Below are 25,440 nucleotides of genomic sequence, written 5' to 3' on the forward strand. Positions count from 1 at the left end.
GGAGCTGAATTGTATGGTGGTACGTAGAAAAAGAAGGAGTTGCTATGATTCAAATTTGGAGTTTTTCTGTGGAGTTTCCTTTAAAAATTGTTTGGGAGAATTCCGAATCCACAAAAGGCTTCAGGCGAAAAAATGTTTCAAATTTTTAGTATTTAGCAATTTTCTATCTCAGGTGGCGATAGAAAGGTAAGCAAAAATTCTGCTAAAAGTTGGAGAAGCTGGCTGTGCATGTCATCTTTCCAAAGCTGAGTAGCCCTGAGGTTGAACCGTGGCTTCCGGAAGCAAGATAATCTTTTATGGTGTTGCTACGGTTCCTCAGCCTTTCTGTGGTGCCATATTTCAAGAGTTTGTAAAAGACCCATTTCCCCAAAAAGCTTCACATAGTTACTTGGGATCGCATGAAACTGTTGAAAAAGTTGCTAGAAGGAAAACGGAGGTGGAAATATTCTGGCAGTGGTGCTGTACCGTCACCAGGGAAGAGTTTGCGTTCCCCATTAAAAATGCAGCTGCAAAGCACGAGTCTTTTGGGTCAGCCTTAAAAATTAACTATGTTGAAAGTTTGATACACATTACATGTGGTGTTTGTATTTGACACAATTCATTAAAAGTGCTGAAGAGATTGATTAGAGCCTAGAAGAAAAGAAGTCATTGTATAGCAAATATAAAACAAAGGTGGAAGAAAATACCTGCCTTCCGAACAGACTGAGTTTCATCTCTGCTGCTGAGATACCCATGCAGAAGGCACTGCGAGTCACTAGTACGTTAAGACACATCCATGGGGGCTGTAAGCTGATTTTTTTAACAGAGCGCTGTGCAGACACATGACTATTGTTAAGGTGTATACCGATCGATATCGTCATAGTGCTGAAGGCAAACACTGAAGAATTTGTAACTAGAGGATAGACCTCTGCGAAGTAACAAGGCATTTGTTCGTTTTCTCTCGGCAGGAAAAAGAGAAGGATAAAGAGAAGACTAAAGAGAAGGACAAAGATTCCAAGGAGAAGGAAAAAGACAAGAAGCTGTTAAACGGACATCTCTTCACTGCAACCTCCGTTGTAGCCCAAGCAACCTGTTACCACTGTATGAAACCTTTCAATAAGGATTCGTACTACTGTGCAAGTAAGTCGGGGGTTTTTTCCCCCTTCCTTTTGGTTTTCATTAAATCTGACATGGGAAGTGCAAACCTGATGCTTTATTTTCCTCTTGCTTAAGGACATGGGTGGGAGGGAGACTTTGGAGATAGCGATTCATGGAGCAGCATGTTGCCTTATGGAAGCTGGACTGAAACGAGTCATGGCTGCAAGGAGGTGTCCTGCAACCTCCTTCCTAGCCCATGCTCAGACGTCACAGCATCCCCTGGGTTTTTCTGCCCCTGCTTGTTGGGATGTATCAGTCAGCTGGAGGACTTTGGTTATTTCAGCTGCATGTAATGGCTTGGGGCTGAGGTGCTTTGTTAAAATGGATGGAGGACAGGGAAAGGTGGCTTGGATTATGGCTTTTATTTCCAGTGAGGAAAAATGTCCCACCCATCTGTAGTATATTGCTTTAGTTCTCTGAAACACTTGCTTCGATGAGCCCTCAGTGAGAACGGCATGGTACAAAAAAGGAAATACTAACCCCCTTCTCCCTTTACACATGAAATTGTATCACAGGTCAAATGGCAACTCCCTGTGTGCATGTGAAGTACATGCAGTGCAATGCAGGCAGTACAGGAACCACAGCAGATGGTTTCTGCGAGAATGGTGATTTTGTTCTCTTTTCTTACTAGACGGTTTTTCATGCCTGTAGCTCGATAAAGTCAACAGTGTTTCTGTGGTCGAGACCAGAATGGTGGCTGGTTTATGCAGCAACCCAAAGCTCTAGAATATGCAGACAAAAATGTCTTTATCTCAGTGCAGCTCAGGGCTCTCCATTCCTCACTGTTAGTAATATTTAATACTCCGCTAGCCTAGAGATGAGTCGAAGCATGTACGGGAATTGCTCCCAGGCTGGAGCAGGAGGCTGTGCCTCTGTCTGTTCCTTCTGGTAGATGAGCAGTGTAGAAAACATCTCCAGTGAGCAGGGGAAGGAGTGGCCAGAATCCCAAATAGCAGTTTTGAGTTTCCTGGAAGAGAAGAGATTTCAGAAAAGTTGTGTGCATGAGACATGCTCCGTGTCAGCCTGATGGGAAGTGGAAAACATCAACAATTACAAGCTCTGAAATGCATCCTCTGCCTTTCCCCACTCAACTTTCTTAACAGCTTCTGAAGCCACTTAGAAAATCAAATATATCCCAGTTTAACTCTCTATATCCTAATGAGTTAAAATAATTCAACATGATATGTTTTAGCATAGATCTACTTTCCTTGTTTTTCAAGGCACAATAGTAAACTATTGTAAGTTTTCTGCATTGGCCAGAAAATGAATGCCACAAGCAAAGTTTCATCAGGGTCCAGGTTGTAAGCTCACATCTGAGAGTGGTCTTTTCTCCCATCACATCTTAAAATCAGCCATCAAATGCCTTGGAAAGGACTGATAACCAGCAGCAGAGGCTCTCTTGTTCTGCGGTGTTGTAGACTACTTTTTTCCTACAGAAGTGGCAGTGCTTCACTGCTACCATCACTGCTCTGCCTCGCCTATGGATGACATTTTTTTAATGCCTTTTAAAGCTCTGGATTATTTTAAATCAGTGTCTCAACTTTTCAGTGATGCCCCCACCTTCCTGAAACAGCTAGTCAATGCTGAAAGATTAAGCATGCTCTAAAACGAATGGGCAAGCAAAAAAATCCTGATTTTTAATAGCTCTCTGATGGTCTTTTTTATTTTTTATGATCAGTGATGCAGAAAAGAAGCTTTTGGGGGGTTTAATTGTTAATACTAGTGATACAGAGGAGTTGGAGGAAGTTTCTACCTGCTGAAGAGCTGAATTGGAGGAATAAAGTCCCTGAAACCAGATTTTTGATCTAAAAAATCAAAATGCTATGTTGCTAAATGGTACATACTAAAGAGCTGCCTTCAGGCTTTCAAGGCTTGAGTGTGAATTTAATGGTTCTGAATTGTCTCACTGCCTCTTTTCATGCACCAGAAGCAGGTTCTGTCCTCTTCCTTGTTTGATCTGAAAAATGATACTGCTTGTGGGTTTTTGCAAGAACATGCAGGTTTCTTTCTTCTGTCTCTCTTGCACAGGAAATTGTGGGACATTAACAAAATAGCAACGCCCTATGGCCTTACCCTTACCTCTCTCAAAATACCAGAAGAATTACTGGCTTTTATTAAGTAGGCCCAAATGTCAGAAATTTTAGGAATGTGAGCATATTTTGTCATTCTGGGCATGGAATTTTTTCCTTTCATATTTCGTCTAGAAAGAATTCAGAACTGTACTCTTACAGTGTAACGTACACTTAAAATATAATTCATGATCTGTGTTAATCTGTGTTTTCAGGAATGAGTGGAAATAACAGGCTTTCTCTAAGCTACTGAATCTCATCTGAGAGCATCCGAGTTGTGATCTTTTGTCTGTCGGAAGAATCCTCCAAACCCAATTATCAATTATTATAAAAAAACTAGTTTTAATCATCTTTGAAAACTTTGATTCCCGGAAATGTGCTGGCAGAGATCATGGGCAGACTCAGGGTAGTCCGAAAAAGATACACAGCTTTTGCTCTGGCATATAGGCAGCGAAGGGTGGTGTTGAAGTATGATGCTCTTTGCATTGGTAAATGTCATGGTTTTGGACCAAAACGGTGGCTCCAGGCTAGTTTTCAGCAGGAAGTCCCAACCTGGCAGGACACGGTCAGCTGGCAGGTGCTCCTGTTACTTTTTCTGATAATCTTGTTGTACAGTAGCACTTCGTACCTGTACTGTAGATCTTGGCTATGGTATGTCTGAGTTTATGTAAATCAATTTTCCTGTCCTTTTCCTGTCTTTTGGATCCCATAACCCTTGTCTTGATAAGAACAGTATTTGTGTTTTCAGAGAAAGTATTTGCCCTACAACTGGTTTCTGTTTCTGTGTCCTGCTTCTGCTTTCCACCTTACTTTTTTTTCAGAGGAATAACTCCATCTTTTTCTCCCCCCCCCCCCCCCCCCTTTTTTTTTTTTTTTAATTTAAGACCCGTTAGGACCCCAGCGACTCAACCTTGCATTGATTTTTAAACAGAATTTCCTGTTGAATTCCATGAGGCGATCTTGTTAACAAACAAAGGGCTAATTATCCGGGAAAGCAGCCTGTCTCTCAGTATCTGTAGCTACTCATGTAAACCACAATGATGCCTGAAAGTTGTAATTCTCAGTTGTGCAAGATAACGGTTCAGATTACAAATGGCAAAAAGTGACCTGTTTTCTGTGGGTTTTTTGTTTAATTGGTTGGTTTTTTTACTTTTGACAGACTGCAATGCAATTGTTCACAAAGGCTGTAAGGAGAGTTTTGCTTCTTGTGCAAAGGTCAAAATGAAGGTAAGAGATTTGATCTACTCTACTGAATAAAAAAAAAAAAAACGTTTAAACAATTGACCATGCAGATATACAACATCTTCTACTGTACGTCCCAAAGCTTCCAGCTTGTTGGAAAGAACTTCAGCCCCTGTGCTATAGTGAATAATTTCTCTGGGCTCTCCTGAAACTCCCCAGAATCACAGGTTAATACAGTAGTTGTCCCCGGGACACTGTGAATGCTCCAGGTCGGCGCCACAGGGTGTTTGTTGGCAGCAAATTCCCTGCGTTGTTCCCTGCAGTACACAGGGACCTTAGGGTGAGATGGTCTGTCCTATGCTTCAATTAAAAAAAAAAAAACCCTTCACTGGCAAAATTCAGGGGTGTCCAGCACCCTTAAATGCCATATATCTTAATTCTCAAATGCTGCATCCTGTAATGCAGCATCATGTGGATGTAATGCATAATGAAATCTATTAAATATGCATGTTGTTTATATGAGGAATGCACAGAATTCATACTTGCCCCAAATGTGATGAACCTCTTCTGTAGTATGGTTCTCCAAGCTAGTTAATGTTCATACAATTATGATTTTCAGTTCTCTTCAGTATTGTCAGCAGTTTCTCTTCTCATTGTCCTATTTGCTGCACATTTCTCCATCTGTTATTTTGCCCATTTCATTGATGGCAACTGGGGGGAGGGACCGCATATGTGTGTGTGCATATATATATTAAAAAAATATAAATAATACACATACGGGGGGGGGGGGGGGGGGCCTGCGTGTGTGTGTGTGTGTGTGTGCATATATATATAATATAAAAAAATACACATACAGCCAAGAACTGATCTGTTGTGAGAGGATTCAGAAAAAACATAGCTTTTTTATTTTAGTTATGTGGCACAGCCTGATGGGAGAAGGGAGGAAGAAATTACAGAATTTCATTTTTCTTTCAGCCACAGAGAGGGATGCTGCAGGCACATGATACCTCTTCGTTACCCACAGTGACCATGAGAAATAAAAGTAAGAAAACTTCCTTTCCCTCTGCTTTGGTGGTGCGCTGTATCTGCTATTCTTAACTGTTCTGACAACTAATATTAGATATGATGAAAGATAAGCATTTATCAAAGCAGGGATGAGAGCATCTTCTGTGCATGATAAGCAATGTCTGGGGCTTCAGAAGTTGTACTGAAGTTGCACAGAGGTCATCCATTCCTGCAGCGTCCATGTAGCTTTAAGCAAATGTAAAGTCATGTCAGATTTAGAATATACTTTAGTGCTGTAGCTTGCTGAAGGCCTACAGCTGGTAAGTCCACAAAATCCGGAAGACGTAGCCTATGTCCATGGGTGCCTGACATTGGAAAGAATCCAACTATCAGTATTATATTAACAGAAATTGTTAAGATTAGAAGTGCAGAGGATTTTTTTTTTTTTTTTTAAATTAAATAGACTTATGCTTTGAGGTAGTAAAAACCGAAAGTTTAATTTTGAATAGGAGCAATACTGACAAACTTTTCCTGGCTGCGCTGAGATATACACTGCACTGCAGAGCTACCCAGTGTGACTGAGGGCAAAGAACAGGAGTGAAATAGCCCACATGGGTTTTGGAGTGCCATGATTTGATAAGCTTATTTAGTGATAGCTTGGAGATCACTGTATGGAACCACACTGTATGATACAGATGCATCTGCTGTGGTATTTATCATGAAATTCAGAGGTGTCACTCCAGAAAGCAGAAATGCATCTGAAGAAGGGAAAATCTGGAATTAATATGAAAAGATTAGTTAAAGGTACGTGATAGTATACTGAGATAAGGATTAGCATTTCCCTGTGGCACGTACCCATAGAGAAACCTATCTCAAAAAGTTTGACCAGAAGCAGGAAGGTGTATATAATTATAGGCCCAAGGAAATTAAAAAGCAAAATAGTAGATTGCCACATGTGATTATTTACCAAATAAAATTAAATTTAGTTTCCCAAGTGTATGTTTCTGGACTTGTAGATCCCACCCAGATCTTTTAAGCATAGTGCAATGCAGTCAGTTCTGCACAGGGCTCGATGTTCTTCCTTTGTACAGCTGTTTCTAACAGCTGAGATCTCCTGGTATCGACTCTAGAAAGAAAAGTGAATTTTAGAGCCTGGTTTCTTTACATCATCGTCATCATCTCAGTTAAGAATGCAGTTGCATGAGCTGACTTCTCTCTGACACTTGCCTTCCAGGCTCACAACCGAAGGAGCGCCCTCGCTCTGCGATACTTGCTCCTGATGAAAACACCGTAACCTCAATATTCAATAACAGGAGATCACAACAGCCGACAGCACTTTCGAAAAGTGTCTCAATACAGAACATTGCAGGGTAAGGTTTCTCCCTGCGTGCGTGAGTGTTTGTGTATTACCTGAGGCTGCAAGCATAGAGAAATTCAAATCTCATTAAAAAGAAATTTGTGTACTATGATTTGTGTTAAAGGTACAAAAGAGGATCATGAAACCAGAAACACCCATATTATATATGATACCATCAGTTGTCTTCTGCACAGTCAGATTATCTGGGTTAGTTTGGTCATGGCGTGAGTTCAGAGGCATCTGAGTTGGCCTGGTTATATTCAAGGCCACTTCATAGAGATGCTCTGGGCACCAGGAGGAATTTCCTTGCCTTGGGCCGGGTACTGTGCAAGCACACATTTGCAGCTCAGGTATAGTATTAACTTTTGCGTCCATAATGATAGGGTGGAGGCACAGAGATGCAGTCTTAATGGTGTTTTAGGACTGTGTTATACATAAAGAGAGGAAAATCTGATTTATGGTTACTACACTACCTGCTTATTGAGCAATTCTACACACAGGGCAATAGCATGGGCTGGGATGTTCTGGATACTTTTCATGCCCTGGATATTCATGGTGAAATTTATTTTAGTCCATTTTTCTGATCTTTCTCAGAGCAAGTGATACAGACTCTTGGATAGTCTTTTGTGTTGCATTTTTGCACTGCTTGCACCAAGAACAATGAGGATGGGAAGGGACTGTAAAATGGAAAGTAATGAAAAGGAGTTATCCAAACCATAAAATCTGAGGTGTGATTCTTCGTAGAAGAAGCACCATCACTCAGAACTGTAGATCTTACAGCTTGTTGAGCCCCAACGGGTAGTTGTTAGAAAAGAATTAATAGAAGTACATTTCTGCACATAACCATGCAATGCTTGCTTTGGTTTTCGATTCATATTTAAAATGCATTTCTTCTGTGTATTTGAAAGTACATTTGGCTGGTTTTTAAATGTCATAAACTATATTCTGCATTCTGTTTTTCTGCAGAGTTGGGAATGATGACAGCTTAATACACACTTGGAAATTCCTGTCACAGTCAACAGACTCCTTACATAAAATCAGCCGGGTGAATGAATCCATGGAGTCACTGGTTGATGAGGGTAAGAGATCTTCATGGCATTTATAGCAAAAGGAGGGTCTCGGTGGTGCTTTCCAGAAATAGAAAATCCATTTTGGCATTTCAGCAAGTGTTTTCCTTTCTAATGGACAATTAAAGTGCATTTACTTTAATCTTAGAATATTATTATGATAAACTAAAACAAAGCCCCACATAGTAATTTCTTTAGTGTGTTGAATTGTGGGAAAACATTTAGAAGGTTTCCGTTACAATTGAGTTACCTGGAATTTAACTCAGGGACAAACATTTCCTCTTTCATTCTGGCCCATTCATACAGCCACAGATTTTGCACTCTTGTCACCTTTTTCATGCGCATGTCTTGCATTTCGTATTTTTCCCAGAGTGCAGAAGGAAGACACGTATTATTTAGTTTTGTGAGTTTGAAAGTGAAGTCAGTTAAATTAATTTCTTAAGTTTAAATATTTTTTTATATATGGTGCTTTTTTAGGATATAATCAGTATCTTTACGTCTTAGCCAATATTTACCTGAAAAGAGCAGAATGGTCTTAATTTATTAAGGACTAAACAAGGGCATGCTCATGGTGACACAAGAAAATTTCCCAGTTCCTGCACAAATGAGCTATCTTTTTTAAAGATGTATATGTGTGTATGTAGTGTTCAGTTCTACCTGCATCAGTTCTGGCTTTCTAAGCTTGAAAGCACAGGCTTCACGTAGGTCTAAGTTCCCTTGATTCAGTGATGTAAATGAAAGAAGATAAACCGGGTGTTGTGTTTTTTTATTTATCTGTGATGTTGTTGCATTGCAGATAAAGAATCCATTGTCTTTCATCTGAGCTAGAATTTCATCTATGTGAAAATAGTGAACTAGTTTTTTGCAACCAGCAAATAACCTTTAGAAGTGCTTTTCATAACCTCATCCTTACGTGGTATAATTCCATATGATCATTTTTGCGTCAGTAAAGGAGAATGTATGTGATGTCTGTGGTATGACAGAGAAAGCCTAAACCTAAGTGAATAGACAGGAGTCTCAAATGACAGAAATTACCCACATCTTAATGGCACTTACATTGCTTTGTGAAGGTGCGGACATGAACGAAGGACAGCTGATGGGAGACCTGGAATTAGATTCCAAGCAACTGGAGGCAGAGTCTTGGAGCCAAGTAGTGGACAGCAAGTTCCTACAGCAGCAAAGCAAAGATATTGTCAAACGGCAAGACGTCATTTACGGTGAGAGATACCCGCATCTTAATTTTTCACTCATTGTGCATAGTTTCCTGATATACTCGCATGCATGGATTTGGGAAGCTTTAGGTCAGTGAATAGGAACATTGGCTTGGTTTCCTCAAAAGCCAGAGTTTCATTCTTGAAGTTCTTAGAAATGTAATGTATTCTGTGAAAGTTTTCTTTCTGCCTTTCATGTATCCAGAAGCCATCAAAAAACCCAGAAATTGCCTCTCCTCATTTGTCTGCTGATGACATTTAAACTCTGTTACAGCAGAGCAGCTAGCTAGGAAGTCTTCTCCTGCCAGATGCAAGAGCCATCCTGTATGGAAAAAGCAGACTGTGTTGAGGCTGGCAGTGAGGTGTTAGGAAGGAGTAGATAACAGTGCTGAAGTTCAGACCTCAGCAACAATGTCCAAAGCTCTTTATTGTGGGACTCCTCTGCCCCCCTGTTTCTCCCACACATGAAACTATAGATTGATGTTTCAATACCTGACATGAAATTTTCTGAAACCACTTAGAGAATCCCAGTTATGGAAGAGCTTTCTAGTGGCAGCTTTTCCTTGTACACCCATGTACTCTACAGTGACCTTGGTTTTGACCTTGTCCTTATCCTGTACAGAGCTAATGCAGACGGAAATGCATCATGTCCGCACCCTGAAGATCATGAACGATGTATACAGCGCAGGGATGTTAAAGGAACTGCAGTATGATCAACAAGTTGTAGACAAGATCTTTCCCTGCCTGGAAAACTTGCTGCACATCCACAGTCACTTCTTCCAGCGGATTCTGGAAAGGAAGAAGGAGTCGTTGGCAGACAAAAGCGAAAAGAACTTTGTTATCAAGAGGATAGGTGACATCCTAGTGAATCAAGTAAGAGCTGGAAAATTTTTGCTCTTCTGAGAGCACAGCTGGAAACCAGGTGCTCTTCCTCCCCTCCTGTTTATGCCTGTCAGATAATCACAGCTGATGGCACCTTTACTCTTCACACATGTAAAAATCCTCACCTCTGCTTTTTGAAGCACTTTTTGCTCTTTCAGAAGAATGTCTAATGGTGAAAATTAATTTAGTTTCTTTTGTGGAAAGAGAAGCATTCCCTGACAGGCACAGAATGGTTTGACCATAGCCTGGAGGGTAAGCAGTAGCCCACAGCAAAATATGCCCAGTGTGTTTCTTGGCTGAGTAACTGACCTGCTATTTAACTTCGGGTGGGTCATTTTACTTTTCTTTATCTGCGCTTTCTCCCTTCTTCTTTTTGTCTGTCTTAACTTTTTTGTTGTTGGCTTTTAAGCCTTGTGAGGTAGAATCCCAAATTCTGCGTTGTGTGAACACAGTGAAGTCTCGAACTCGGCTCTTTACTTTCTAGAGATCTAATTGCCTGGTTTAGGATGCTTTGGACTAATTTGGTTTCATGAGGTTCTTTGGAGAGACTGGCAGGCACTGCTGGGATATCACAGCAGGAGCTCAGTGCAAATTGGACCTCTGTGTCTCGTGTCTCTTGCAGTTCTCTGGTGAGAGTGCCGAGCGAATGAAGAAAACATATGGCAAATTCTGCGGGCATCACAATGAGGCAGTAAATAACTTCAAAGATCTGTACTCAAAGGACAAGCGGTTTCAGGCATTTGTCAAGGTAGGACCTGGTAGAACAGACATAGTCGATGGAAAAAGTATGTCCTTTCTGCACTCCAGTGAGCGTTTTGCTACAGAACTGAAATTTTCGTCTTTGTTCCTTAGAAAAAAATGAGCAGCTCCCTGGTGAGGCGTCTTGGGATTTCTGAATGTATCTTGTTGGTAACACAGAGAATCACGAAGTACCCAGTCCTTTTACAAAGGATACTGCAGTACACCAAAGGTAGGGACCAGTTCCTCTATTCTAAGTGAGTGTTTGTTCCTCCAGTGCAAATTTCTTGGATCCTTTTCAGCTGAAGCAGATTTTCTTAGAATAGGCTGACTAATCCAGTTACTATTGTCTCACCACTGTAACAAGATAACTCATTTTCATACCTCCATTTAGGAGTTGTTATTCAGGTGCCTTGATTTAGTTGTTATAAGTCTGTCTGTAGCTAATTATGGAGTGACATGCTTAGACTCCAAAGTCTCCCAGCTTGGTGTTTTTTGGTAATAGCTAAAATATGTGGTTAATTTGTACATTTCATCTATACTGTCTCATATACAAAGTATATTGGAATAGTTCCCAACCCCAACCATATATCTGAAAGGTTTTGTGAAACTCTGCTTAAGGGGCAAAAACACAGCCTGTCTCATGAAAGTATTAAAAAGGTATAATGTGGGAATTTGGAAGGGAGAAGAGGAAGGAAGGAAGTAAAATTGGGAAGTTAGAGTCCACAAGGATGAAGTGAAATCGAGGTGTTTCTCTTTCTGTTCAAAGAAAATGAAGTGGAGCACGAAGACTTGACTCAGTCATTAAACCTCGTTAAAGATGTGATTGCTGCAGTCAATAGCAAAGTCAGCAATTATGAAAAGAAAATGCGTCTTGGTGAGATTTACAACCGGACGGATAGCAAGTCCATCATGAGGATGAAGAGTGGCCAGATGTTTGCAAGAGAGGACTTGAGGCATCGGAAGCTCATCCGAGACGGGCCTGTTTCACTAAAAAATGCAGCTGGCCGGTTAAAAGGTAAGTCTATCCTGCCTTCTGCCGGGGAAGGATACAGCTCACCCTCTCTGGATGTAGGCTTAGTCCTCAGATTGATGTCTTCAGCCTTTATTGGTTCTTCTGCTTTGAGAGATTTTGCCAGCAGTTTTCTCTGTGCTGTACACTCGCTTCCCATTGCAGCATTTCTGATTCCTCGTGTTGTTTCTGGGGAGATAGATAGCTGCTTTTCCTCCTGGTGACTGCATGCCTGCTGGAGGCTTGGGTTGCAGTGACACCTCGGTGCATCAGCCAAGGAGCGGAGTCGCTGAGGGATCCTTTGGGCCAGGAGAATGCGATGGGGCTGCAGGTGCCCAGAGCAGTGAGTCAGATCTCCACGCCGCGATGCGCATGTGCAGCAGTTCCAGGAAGCGTGCTCGCTGCACCCGAAACCCAACCTCAGCTTCCCGCTGGCTCTGCCCACCAGCAGCGCTGCCTTTCCTTTGCTCTGGGTCTGCAGTAGGGCTGCCCAGGCTCACCGTTCCATGCCGGTTTCGCTGGGACTCCAAGCAGGTGTCCCAGGCATTTGTTGCTCTTGAACCTCTTGAGCTGCTGACGCAAACCGTTCAGGAGAAGCTTTGGTGTCCCTGCAGCTGCTTCTTGTTTGGTCAATGTTTCTTGAACTGCTTTTTGTTTGTTATTAGGTGGAAATAGTTTTTCTAAGGTGCTGTGCTCTGCTGAGCACTGAAGTTCTCTACTGAATTAAACACTAAATCTCCCAAGGCAGCCTTCAGCTGGGACCACGGTAGCAGTAAGAGCAGACAGGTCTGTGTCTCAGGCTTGGCAGGAAGGCTGGGCTTTCTTTCTCTCACTCCAGCACCAGCTGACTAAACCGTGGTACTTGGGCATGAATGGGGACTGGTAGCCTGGTGCCGTGCTGTGCAGGGAGGCAGTGATAACACGAAATTCCGTATCAGGTATGATTTATGTTGAGGTTTTGGAAACAGGAAGTTTGCAGATGGTTTCTAGGCACCAGAGATTACTATTGACTTTAGATGGTGGATGAAGCAAGTTATGCTGCTGTTGTGAAATCTTGTGATAAGTACAGGCTGCATTTGCATTTCTAAGGCATAGAAATGCATAAATATACCTCTGTCTGTAGTGCAAGCTCCCAGTGAAAGCAGGTCCTGCAGACAAGCTGCAGAGCCCAGGGAGAGAGTAGCTAGTTCATACATTCAGGCTATTTTGCGGGATTTGAAGTGGAGCACAGAGGCGTATAGGAAGAACTTCTCTTAGAGGGTTTTAGCATTTCCCCTCTTGCAAAGTGCAGGGACGACAGAGAACAACAGAGTCAAATGCCAACTTTTGCAAACCTCCGAGAGCTTTGGGTTCATTTTGCAGCTTTGATTAAAGTTTGGTGGTTCTTCTATCTGGAACAGATCCTGTCTTCCCAAAACAGAATGGAAGGAATTACCCACAGGATGATTTAACTTTTTGGTTTGCTTCCTCTCTGTCACAAGATTTCCCAAGTACATTACACAAAAACTCTTTGTACTGAGGGCTCTGGGTGGGGCATTATACTCCGTAGTTGCTGTGCAACTTTATGATATGTCATTAGGAGACTTGGAAGGCTGTAAGTGTACACTGGGAAAAGGCTGTATTCTGATTTAAAATCATCTGTTGGCTTGGTGTTGTGCTTCCTTCTCCCATGAAAGAAAGCCAGGTCCTGCATCTCATGCAGGCTCTGTCGGCTCCCCTTGGAGTCAGCAAGAGTTGTGTTTGTCTGTGAGCAGAATTAGTGGTGGCTCTTGAAGTCCCAGTATTTCCTGGGAAAGAAACTGCAGCTGACAAATGTTGTTATTGCACGATAATTTACACTCCGCAAACCACTCATCAGGAGAACCATAAAACCCAAAACTTCCTGTGCAGATATTTTGCTCAAGGGCTAAAATATTGATTGTTTGAGAAAACAGTGCTTCTATTCAGTAAGCGTCTCTAGCTTTCGCTGTTATGCCCATATCCTAACTGTTAGAAAGCATGTGGCTGGAGAGGAGCACCCCTGCTCTGACAAAAAGAGAAAATCCTGCAGGTTTGCCAAGTGTGGTTGTGTTCTGCTTGACGCAAAGTCAGTTCAGAGCTAACCTGACCCGGCATCGCTAAGACCTGCCCCTGCTCCTTCCTGCTGAGTGGGAGGTTGACCCTGCTTCCAGGATTTGCAAAACCAGCCCTACCGCTGCCCAGCACTGGTGTTATTAAAAGAAATGTGTTTCGGGGTGGGTTGCGTGGTTATACTGCACTGGTATGCTTTTTGTTTTGCAGAAGTCCAAGCTGTTCTCCTCTCTGACATGCTTGTATTCCTTCAGGAGAAGGACCAGAAGTATGTCTTTGCCTCACTGGTAAGGCTTCAACCTTTTCTCCTCCTTCCTTTTCTGTGTGAGAGACCCTTGATGTGTGCTGTGCAGCGCAGCCAGCCATTGCCAGCTAAACAACTTAATTTTATCACTTATAACATTTTCATTTGTTGAGCAGACTCCATTCTTTTTGATAGGAAAACATGTCTTCATGCCCCGCCTCACCTTTCTGCAGCGCCTTGGCACAGCTGATAATTGGCCTTGAAACCCTGCCTGTCACTTGATACACTTAGTCCTTTTCAGTTTGTGCAAATTGAAGCAGTGATTGGGGCAGGAGGGAGCAATGGGATAACGCAAACATTGCGTTGAATGAATCTTAGCAGAAGGAAATGTCCTAAGACGCTGTGAGCTACTATGGCAGGCAGGGGGGTGAAATGCCACTGCAGTAAATTCAACAGAACAGCTTGAAAATAAATGTCAGAGGTATATATTTGTAATGCACAGGACCAAAAACATTAGCTTTTGAAGGCAGGCCTTGTAAAAGGGCTAGGCACACTGACCTGCTGAAGAAAACCTAGTACCTAATTGAGTCTGCTGGGGCTGTACCTTGCAGGAATGGTCTAGACTGGCTAAACCTTGTGACCTTTCTGCTCTTTGAACATCTTGAAAGCTGATAATTTGTTATTCCAGTTCCACCAACGATCTGCACAGACTCTGTGCCCTACACAGGGGGAACTGATACGCACACAAGACCTGCTGGTGAACCGCTACCACATCACCCCAGTTGTAGCATCCTGTAAAATGCAGAAAGGGGCTGACTCATATGCAGATGACACAACAGCAAAGGGACATTTTAACCAAGCAGGCTGATTACACAGAGACCATAGCACACAGTGAACGTCATCGTACACACACGTCTTCTCCATCACAGGAGTCAGCTATGAGCTTCTGAGAACAGCAGGGTGTTTATGGGATTTGAAAACAAGATGTTACTCCATCCTCAGGAGAGATTGTGAATATAATGTGTGTGAAGCAGGCGCTAGCAAGCTGCACTAAGTTTAGGGAGCTGTGGTATTAATGACAGAGAGAGTGTGGGCAGGAGGAGATGAGATCAAAGGTCTGCTGGAGTTAGAGCAAAATATGATAGAGTTTGCAAAACCACAAAGTCAATTTTAAATTAATTCTTTGTTGAAATGGAACAAGGTGAAATTGCTTTTCCTACAGAACTGATGGAGGAAAGCAAGCTCTTCCCTGTTCTTTGACCCCATTAAAAATGATTCATTTTTTTAATTAGTCAGTAGGTTCAAAAAATGTTTACAACCTGAGAGAGGTAGCGGTATGGTTATTGGGACCTTTTCAGTGCTAGTTTGCATCTGGGAACTAGTGCTGCTCACCCCCCTCACTCATTTCTTTCCATCGGAAGGACCAGAAATCCACTGTGATCTCTCTGAAGAAGTTGATTGTACGAGAAGTGGCTCATGAAGAGAAGGGTTTGTTCCTGATCAGTATGGGTGTAAAAGATCCCGAAATGGTGGAAGTCCACGCCAGCTCCAAAGAAGAGCGTAACGGCTGGATGCAGATCATTCAAGACACAATGAACACCATGTAAGCTACCAAGCTGTTCTTGCAAGGCAGGTGATGCACATGGTCATGTTCTGGTAGTAATTGAGACATGTCTCTTGTCCAGGGATAAAGACGAAGACGAAGGAGTCCCTTGTGAGTCTGAGTTTGAAAAGAAAGTGTCGGACGCGAAAGTGAGGGGACTAAAAGGTAAAATCCTGCTTGGGACAGAGCTGGGGAGCAGTTTTTGAAAAATTTACGGGAATTGTGCTGGGTTTTGTGGTTGAACTATGACTTCTTTCAAAGGAGTGAGAATCCTGCATCCAGCAAATAATTGCAATCCTTGTTTGCACCTCACCTTGCTTGCATTATTTTTTTTCTGAGCCTGCTGGGTGCTGTTGCTGTGCAGGATTGCGCAGGGCAAGGTTGTATCATCAGGTTCCACTAGATGGGGCCAATATCTCAGGAATCGCTCAGTTTCCTTGGCGTAGCTTTTATTTTCTGTCTTCATCTCTCTTTTCTGTTCACCCCCACAGAACAACTTCAGCAGAAGGATAAGCAGATTCTCCTCTTGCTGGAGGAGAAGGCTAAGATCTTCCGGGACATGGCAGACAGTTCTGTGCAGGAGGACATGCCAGGCTCCAGGCTGCTCTTCAGAGCCAACACAGAAGAGGCACCAAAAGGAGAGGCCATTATGAAAACTGCAATAAATGAAGGTGAGCAAGTCAGGGTGACACGTTAATTACACTAACCAGCAGGCCCACCTTCAGTGAAGCCATCAGAACTCAAGCACCAGTTTTGCAGGGGAAGTCCTCTCTTTGTCAGAATAGCAACACAGATAAGGAGATACTGCTACTTACGGTATTGTCTTAGGGACAGGTAGTAGGATCAGGAAAGGAAGCCGATATTGATGGCTGTTGAAAGAGGGCAGAAAAGAAGTCAGCACAGAGAAAAGCCATTCATTGAATCTCTACTGGGGTCAGGAGCAGCACAGGATTTATCCTTTGCTGAAATTTGGACCATCTAGGCTTTTGCCGCGCTTCAGTCTCAGCAAAGTGTGAGAGTGGGACTTGGGTTCCAGCAGGCGCTTGTGGTGCCTGCAGCGGACAAGCAAGTCTGTTGACAAAGGCAAGGGTAGATGGAAACTCAGGCAACTTGCCGGTGTGATTTTTGGAGAGGCTAAAAATGATTAAATGCTGTTGTCAGAGCACACCAGGGTTGCCTGGAGGAAGACAGGGAAGTTTAAGCCTGTGCAGAGCTCCAAGAATTGGAGTTAATGGTCAGAAGACAGACTGAGTTTTTGCAGGGGGAATGCATACTGTTCATACCATTGTCATAGAAACGTGGTTTCTTAGTACAGCAAAGAATGTGAATTTCTGACCTGAGCTCAGGCAGGGTTGAAGATAGCTCAGAAGCCTGAGGTGGTCTTTAACAGAGATATTGTTGCTTTTTATCAGTTGAACTGCTGCAAGACCTGGTGAACAGGAGCCTGGGCACTGTCCTCGGACAGCAGGTCAGCAGCACTGCCATGGAACAAGAAGGAGGAGTTGGTCCCATCTCTCTCCCTAGAAGGGCAGAAACTTTTGGAGGATTTGACAGTCATCAGATGAACGCCTCCAAGTGTGAGTAGTTACATGTGTGGACATTTGTTAATAATACATGTCATCATGTCCTCTTGCTTCAGAAGGACTCTAGCAGCTGGTGATTTTGGTTTCCCAGCTCCTCTCTAATAATAGTTGACAGATTAAATAACAGATTAGAAAAAAAGCCTGTGTACAGGTAGAATGATGGTAGCTGAGAATCCATGGCTGCATGAGGATTAAACATCTGAACTCCTCACTCCTCTCTCTGTCTCTTCTCTCTCTAAATCATCGTTACATCTTTACTTACATGCCACATGAAAGCATTTGGCTTCTTGATAGATTAGTTTCTTCATGTTATTATTGTAATATCTGCAGCTCTGTTCTTCATTCTTCAGTTATCTTCCAGCAGGAGCCTGGTGCTGTTGCATTTGTGAATGGATGAGGATGCTGCTGAATCAAGCACCTTCTCCCCTGGCTCTGCTCTCTTTGCATTTGTGTTCCACATACAACTGCATGTGTTATTCCTGCAATTAAGTCTCTCCCAAAAAAATGTGTGAATATTTAATTCAGCTGCATAGTTGGCTGCTTCCCAATGCTCTCTTTCTTTGCCCTAGTCATCAGAAACTTCCCTGTCCTCAAATTCCTTTCTCTGTGGTCTCACTCATACTCCCATTACAGGCAGTTTTGCTGCGCTAGTGTCTGTCTCAGCATTGAGATCGTTGGACCTCGTCTGACCTTCTGCATTAAAGAAGCAGTGTTAGCTCCAGACAGTGAGACATGAGAAGTATGTAGAGGTTTTCCCAGCTCTGTTGGAAAGCTGCAAAGCCTTCCACAGGCCTTGTCATCATAATGACAAATATATTCACGCTGGAGGGGTTTGTTCAGGGTTGTGCCTGTCTCTGTTGCAGTGATGAATGGGAGAACCTCAGGCTGTTCATTGCCCAACTCTCGGTTTTCCGTAGAAATGTCCTCCTTGGAATTAGATTGTAATTCAATAGTTGTAGGGTCTTGGGAGAATTTGGGAAAAGAATGCAGGGCCTGTTTGTTCAGCTGGAGGCCAGGAGGCATGAAACCTGGCTTGAATCTCTAGTTCTTCTGTTCACAACCTGTGCAACCTTGGGCAAGGCTTATAACCTGACTCCCCTTCATTCTCCCCTCCAGCAAAGCAGAAGGGAGGTGTTTCCTCCTGCAAAGAGGTGGAAGGTCCCAGGACGTGGCGCAGAAGAGAAGGTCTGTTAGGAGGACTTGAGGGTCAGCCTTTAATAGCAAAGCCTGCCTGGGGGGTGGTGGGAGGAGAGGGCCCTTGCACTAGGTACTGTGTCCTTCACGTTGCTGCAGATACAGGTGTATGTGAAGTTGCTTAAAAGAGTGGCAGTAGGGAGGTTACCACTGCAGGTGTGGGTTTTCCCCGTGGGCTGCATCTCAGCTGGCAACAGGAGTGCAAGAGGCCTGGCAAGAGCGAGAGGACCAAAGAGCCGTGCGACTCCTCCGCTGCCCGCGAGCAGAAGGGCGGCGCAGGTGGAGGGTTCAGTCCTGCCCAGGAGCACTGATAGGAGCCATCCAGGGGAAAATTAGAAAGAGAATTCCAGTGTCCCTTTGAAGAAAAAAGAGAATTCCAGTGTCCCTTTGAAGAAACAGGTTTCTGATAACTAAGGTTGAGGATAAATTGTTAGCATAAAATGACACAGGGTATTGCACAGCAGTATCTGACCTAGCTGTAAATTGCGCTTGCACAAGAGAGGCATTGAAACTATACCTGCAATAATATACCCTGATATACTGTTATTGTTCTCCATCTGCTCTTATTCTGCCTCATGTCTTCTCAGCAAGTATTCTTTGGTAGTAGACAGCAGTGTGGGGGCTAGACAGAACACCAATTAATAGGAGTGTGCCGAATTTATCAGCACGTTGTCTGAAACCAAAGGCAATCCTAGTCTGAATTCAGATCCACTTTTTCTGGTGGTGCTGACATGTTCTGTATACATAGGGAGCAAATGCATTTAGTTAAAGTGTCAAGAGCTCTCTGTCCCCTTTTGTGAAACATCTGAGTTTCCTGTATTAAATTTCTCAGACATTAGCAAGTTCATCTATGGCTTAAAATGTTGAATAACCAGTGTCAATGCTGGCTTCTTCCTTTAGGTGGAGCAAAAGATGAAGGCGATGATGCTCAGGACCTTCGGAGAACAGAGTCAGACAGCATTTTAAAGAAGGTATCGCTTATTTTATCTGCCTGCTGCCACTGAGTTCAGATTTCGTGAGAGTGACAGTTCAAGTCTTGAAAAATGCCTAAGTTGCTTGACAATTACATGTATCCTAATAAGTTTAAAATAAAATATAATTGGAAGTATGCAGCCAAAAACACTTTGCTGTAGCTAAAATCCTGACTTGAAAACCATTGCAAATCAGTAGTATTCCTTTGTGGCACAGGTTATCTGCCATCTGTCTGCAGATCAGCTAAAGCATGTGTTTAATTATGCATCGTTACTGAAATTATAAGGTCAGCTATAACCTTGCACCTATTCTTGCTGTGGATTGATCCATCATATAGCTACAAAATGATACCTAATTAACATTTTATTGTATATGATTTTAACTTGCCTAAAAAACATGCATGAATTCTCCCAGAATGGAAGATGGAGGGGGGGTTTAATGTGTCTGCCATTAGTTCAGCTTCAGAACACATTCACTGTGATTTCTCATTTGTCCTCATATTAAATCTGTGATCTTTTCTTAGGGTGGAAATGCTAATCTGATGTTCATGTTGAAAAGGAATAACGAGGTAAGAATTGATTCTGTTGCTCAGCTGTTTCCTTCATTTAAGTAGCAAGTGAATTTGTCTCAATAGGTGATAATGTAGAAGAAAATACATTTCATTTGCTGAAGCGCATGTAGACTTTTAAGTACATTAAGCTGAACCCACTGTGTCATTTATTTGTTTAACCTTGGATGTTCAGTCAGGGAATTCACTGATTGTCATCTGCTTGCCAGCAGGATGATATGTGCTGATTATAGGCAGCAAGGGTTAATTACCACTAGGATGCGCAGGGCTGTATTTATTGTGCATCTGCAGACAGAGGGAGTTTAATTTTATGTTGCAGGTGCAGTGAATTGGGGCAATTAGATTTCTATTCTCCCTTTGATACACATTCATAACTCCCAATTAGCATTAACAGCAGAAGGAGAAGCAGTTCTCTTAGTACTGGCTATCACACCACTGTTACAAATACTGTGGTGGGTTTTCTTCTTCTTAAAAATAATTGTAGGATATGAGAGATTCAGAGAAATTTTTAGCTAGGCTAAAAATATACTTTGGGATAGGGCGTCGCTCCAAAGTAGCTTGTTCTGTATTCATGTACGATGTGTTCGCATTTACCTGTATTTTCAGAGAGCCGCCATGAACACACCTGCTGTACTTGGGTGCCTGCTGTATTGCAGTTTTTCTGTCTAATGACAGTGGGACTTGTATGAGTCAGCCAGGGGTGTGGAAGAGTACAAATAGTCCACATTGATTTTAATATTTCTTCTTTTTTTCGCCCCTTGAAGTTCTTTCCCTGAAATTTTTAAGTGAACTGCTGGGTTTCATCCCAATTACTCTGCTTGTTCTTGAGCAAGCTGATGCTATGGGAAATGGTTTGCAGAGGCAGCCCAGGAGTTCCCATGAGGTCTGTGCTGTTCGGTGCTCCTGCAGACGTTTCCTCCCCTGCCGCACTTATGGCTAGGAAAGTGAGGAAGATGATGCCAGGCACCTCTGAGAGATGTCCAAGGGATGTATTTGTGTACTGGGGGATGATGCAGTCATTGCAAGTGAAGAGTGAAAAAAACGAAGGTGTAGAGGGATGGCCGTACGGCTTCTCAGCCCCACCGGTGGGTCACAGTGGAAAAGGAGGGTGCTTTACGCATACCCTGGCACCCAGGGAGATCTAATAGCAATGCTTTTGTTTTCTCGCAGCAGGTCCTCCAAAGCATTACCAGCCTCCATAAGCTGCTCAGTGCTTTGCAGGTAGGCTTGGCCATTCATCCCGCTTTTGCATGCCGCTTGCCCGAACTGCCCATCCCGCCAGCCAGTAACAGCCACTCGCGCTTCATCCCTCACCTCCCCTTCCCCTTTGTCTTGTCACATCCCCGCGTGGCTGAATGCCCCACGGCCGGCTTGCAGGCAGCCTACTGGCAGGTTGTAGGAATGAGCTGCTGCCGAAGTGAACCGGTGCTCACCTGAATTTGGGAAGCTGCTGGGGGAGATGCTCTGCCAGCGTCCTCTGGTAGCCCAGCTGTAAGGCAGCAGTACTGAGCTGTGCATTTGGTGGGAGAAGAAGGGGTTCGATACAGCACCCTGAGATTTTCAGGGATGGAGCCTTTCTCCAGGGAGAGGGTGCTGCAGTGATTTGTGTCCCCTCTCTCCTAGGGTGTCGTGCTGCAGCAGGACACCTACATCGAGGACCAGAAGCTGGCTCTGAGCGAGAGGGCTCTGACCCGAAACTTCTTCCGGCCAACCTCATTGCTGGAGCAGGAGAAGCAGCGCAACCTGGAGAAGCAGCGCCAGGAGTTGGCCAATCTGAAGAAGCAGCAGACACAGCACCAGGAGGAGAGGCGGAGGAGAGAGAAAGAATGGGAAGTCCGGGAGAAGGAGCTGGCAGAGCAGGAGGCCCACCTGGCCCAGCGAGAGGAGCAGGTCCAGAGAGGGTGGCAGGATCTTGAGCGGGAGCGAGAGGAGCTGCAGATGAAGAAGGCCTCCTACCAGCATGATCTGGAGAGGCTTCGCACAGCGCAGAAGCAGCTGGAGAAGGAGAAGGCACAGTTCAAGCAAGATGTGGAGCGGTTAGCTCAAATGCGGCAGGAGCCTGACCACAACCAGGTAAAGGATGCCAACGGCCGGGCTGCTGGGGAAGCTGTGCCCTGCAGGGAGTGCCCGGCCGGCTCCTGGGCCTATCCTGCACCTCCAGAGCTGCTGAGGCATTGCCAGTGTTGATGCAACATGGTGTGTTCAGGTTGCCTGGCCAGTCTTGAGCAGTAGGTGGTTACCACAGCCTGAGCTCTGTCTGCTTTTCTGTGCTGCGTGTTGGCAGCCAGCAGGGCGGAGGTGGCTGGCTTGCAGAGAAGATGCCCTAGGCAGTCCTGGGAGATCGATACTGCCTTTGACGTTGGCCTTCACCCCATGGGGGGCTGAGGTCTGAGGAGTGGTCAGGCAGATTAGACATCCTTCTCGGAAACAGCCTGAGCGTTGTGGGTTTCCTGCACCCTCCAGCTGTCACGAAAGCCGTTTGCAAGGCTGATAAGTGCAGGGGAAGGCTGTTTCTATGCTTACATCCATCTCCAAAAGCATTCTCAGTGTCTAGCAGAGAGATGGGCATTGTCCCTGTCCTAAAGAGACTGGGCACCTGCAGTCTGGTGCTCAGTGAGCAAGGGTCCTCGGCTCTCCTGCAAGAGGCTTCTGGTGTCTGGCTGTCCACAACCAGAAAGAAAAGCCCACATGCAGATCTTTCAGCAGGCTGGGGTTTATTTTTTTGTAACTGTGCAGCAGCCTGGCTGAGGAGAGCAAGCATCCGTTGGCAAAACATGGGCTGAATTTAAACCTTAAGCCTGTTGTTGATTGTTTGTTTGTTTGTAACTCACTAATTCTGAATGTAATTTGCTTAGAGCTGTAGCAGAATTAGTTTATAAATGTTGGATTGTGGAATGGAAATGATTTTGGGTGCCTGAATGGACTAATTGCGGAGCTCAGCAGTGAGCTCTGAAAAGCAAATCATCAGAGGAGGGCTTGCTCCCTCCCACCCGAGTTCCTGATCAGGCCAGAAGTTTTCCGAGCACACAGTGAAGCTGTTCCAGCATCGAGCACACGTAGACATACAAGGGGCATGGACGCTATGGGAGAGGCTGAGAGGTAAAATAACTGCAAAGCCTGGGGGATCAGGAGAAGGAAGCACCTTTTCAGGGCAGGTATCTTACTGACATTTCAGAGCTATTAATAGGGGGTTTGGTGAGGCTTTGTTGAGCTGTTGTTTTGATCTTCCCTTTGAATGTGCGGGCTCAATTACATCCTAAGACAGCCGTTAGGGGGAAAAAAAAAAATCAGGAAGAATGTTTTTGCTTTCATCTTTTGCTTGGGAAGGCTTCCTTTGACACATGCCGCTCCGGTGCTGTGTGCTGGCGTTCCCCTGCCGGAGAGGCACGCTTCTTCTTGGCATTCTGCCACCGTCTGTGTGCGCAAATGATGTAGGGTGAGTCTTGGTATTGAGATCTTAAAGAATATTTGCCCTTGGCTTGTTGATACATAGCATAGTACATGTAGGAGCGAAAGATACTGGAGCGTTACTCTCTATAAGCCTCGTTTCTTCATCTTAAACAGAGAGGGATTCTTCTCTCATTGCTATGCCTGGATGGTGACCACTTTTTAGCTGGTGAATGGGCTGGATGTTGACAAGAGCAAGCTCAGTCTCTGTCAGTGGCCTGGGAAACGTCTTTCCTATCCAGGTTCTCTGCTAGCTTCTTTCATGCCCCAATGAAACACTTCTTTTCCTTTATAGGTTTCAAATCTACACGAGAAACTTGCAAGGGTCGCCTCCCAGTCCAGCATCGATGACTCCGCCAAGCAGAAGAGCCCTTCCCTTCCTACACAAGGGCACTTTGATGCAGAACTGTCTGTCTCCCCCAAAAGGAACAGTCTTTCAAGGACACACAAAGAGAAAAGCACTTTCCATTTGCTTAGCACAACAAACCAGACTAACAAGGCGGCTGAGGAACAGCCCCAGATGCCTACCCGCCTCTTCAGTTTAGCCAAACCAAAGGACAAGAAAGAAAAGAAGAAAAAGGGCAGGGGACATCGCTCCCAACAGTCTGGTGAGTGTCAGGGGAGGTCATAGGTGTTTTTTCTGTGTCGGTGAGCTGGCTTTTCTCTCCAGCCAGCAAACTTGTGGAAGCCACGAAATCGAGCCTTGAATTTGGATGGTAACACTTGAGGGACGAAGAAGTTTAGCTGTGATGAGTGGAGTTCCCAGCTTGAAGTGATCTTCTCTGTGGGCTTTTCTGCCTGTTCTGCAGCCCCTGGGGTTGTCAGAGGGACACACTCTGCTCGCTGCTCCTTCCCTTCCCTGTCCCATCCTGGGCAGCTTCTGCGGGCTGGATTCTCCCTGTATTTTTCAGCTTGCTCTGCTTTGAGAAAGAAAATGTCCTGCCTCAGTGTATGTGCTTTCAGGAGCTGGTGCTGGGATGCTCCTGGCTGTCGCAGCCCCTGCGACACTGCTGTCTGCTTTAACTCTGTTGTAGTTTGGAAGTGATGCCCGCAACCCTTCTGGTGGCCCCTCCCTTCCCCTTGAGCTGGTCTATTCTGTCTCTTGATCTGAAAAAAACCCATGCAGTTTTTTTCTCCACTAGTTTTGCGTCCCCGTAGGACTCAGTTCTGCACCTCAAACCTCTGACCCACGTGACATTTGATCTCACGCCCTCAGATGACCGGCTTATCCATATTTACTCACTGATGTTTTCCAGCTTGTGCACAGGAAGGCTCAGCAATTACGAGATGTAATTTCATGGTAGCTCATCAGGGAACTGGACATCTTTTAAGGTGCCCAGTGGATTGGGCAGACAGCGGGATTTCCATGTGCATGGAGTCCTGCTCTGCCTGCTGTATTCCTGTATTCCCATAGTGATTCCTACCTGTTTTTTTGTCCTGCAGATTCTCACTCATCAGAAGCACCTCCAGAGGGTGAGGAGATCTTCTGCTAAGCACGGACAGTTCCATCGGTCACTCAGCATTGGTACAGTGGACATCTACCTGCCCGCTCCACAGCACACTGCTGGTGCCTGCATCTGACAAGCATCTGGAGGTTTTAACTAAAACATGTTATGAAGTCTGTTAAGTGGTGGGAAAAGGCCTCTCCCCTGTGGTTTTGCGTGAATTCTCACCACAGAGGCTGACTGCATGGCAAATAGCACTGTCTCTCTGTGCAAACCTTGGGTTAAGCGGATTGGGATAGAGGTTTTCTGTCTCTTCTTACTGCTAAAGGATGAGAGAACATAGCCTTAAGGGGTCTGTGCCTTCAAATTCTCCTTTTCTGGGGAACGTAACCAAAACCAAGCATTTAGCAAAAGATGAGGACTCTAAAATGGTGCGTACACACTGGCATATATAGATATACTGTATATATACATGTATGTATCTATGTATCCTCTGGGATATGCTTACAGTCTGTACAGCCAAGCTTAGCTCAGCCCATGGGGATAGATGATACCTGATGACTTTCAGGGAGCGTGTAGATATTAAATATCTTGCCCTTACTGCTCCAATTGTAATGCCATTGACTTGCACGCCCCTTTTGTACTCATGGTATA

At 44.3% G+C, this 25,440-nt stretch overlaps 1 protein-coding gene across 1 annotated transcript in view; it reads left to right on the plus strand.

The window, feature by feature from the left end:
• AKAP13 (A-kinase anchoring protein 13) overlaps nt 1-24,834 on the plus strand; it is a 137,406-nt gene extending 112,572 nt beyond the window's left edge. Inside the window, exons 18-38 of the mRNA XM_075714142.1 lie at nt 948-1,119; nt 4,366-4,433; nt 5,364-5,430; nt 6,628-6,763; nt 7,717-7,829; nt 8,888-9,034; nt 9,651-9,901; nt 10,533-10,658; nt 10,763-10,880; nt 11,418-11,666; nt 13,941-14,017; nt 15,396-15,577; nt 15,660-15,742; nt 16,069-16,248; nt 16,990-17,154; nt 19,255-19,325; nt 19,850-19,894; nt 21,065-21,115; nt 21,518-21,967; nt 23,637-23,949; nt 24,785-24,834. Of these exons, the coding sequence (XP_075570257.1) occupies nt 948-1,119; nt 4,366-4,433; nt 5,364-5,430; nt 6,628-6,763; nt 7,717-7,829; nt 8,888-9,034; nt 9,651-9,901; nt 10,533-10,658; nt 10,763-10,880; nt 11,418-11,666; nt 13,941-14,017; nt 15,396-15,577; nt 15,660-15,742; nt 16,069-16,248; nt 16,990-17,154; nt 19,255-19,325; nt 19,850-19,894; nt 21,065-21,115; nt 21,518-21,967; nt 23,637-23,949; nt 24,785-24,834 (3,114 nt within the window). The remainder of the gene's footprint in view (nt 1-947; nt 1,120-4,365; nt 4,434-5,363; nt 5,431-6,627; nt 6,764-7,716; nt 7,830-8,887; nt 9,035-9,650; nt 9,902-10,532; nt 10,659-10,762; nt 10,881-11,417; nt 11,667-13,940; nt 14,018-15,395; nt 15,578-15,659; nt 15,743-16,068; nt 16,249-16,989; nt 17,155-19,254; nt 19,326-19,849; nt 19,895-21,064; nt 21,116-21,517; nt 21,968-23,636; nt 23,950-24,784) is intronic.
• Nucleotides 24,835-25,440: the final 606 nt, after the last annotated feature.

Source organism: Pelecanus crispus, chromosome 7 (assembly GCF_030463565.1).
Source record: "Pelecanus crispus isolate bPelCri1 chromosome 7, bPelCri1.pri, whole genome shotgun sequence".
Classification (NCBI taxonomy): domain Eukaryota; kingdom Metazoa; phylum Chordata; class Aves; order Pelecaniformes; family Pelecanidae; genus Pelecanus; species Pelecanus crispus.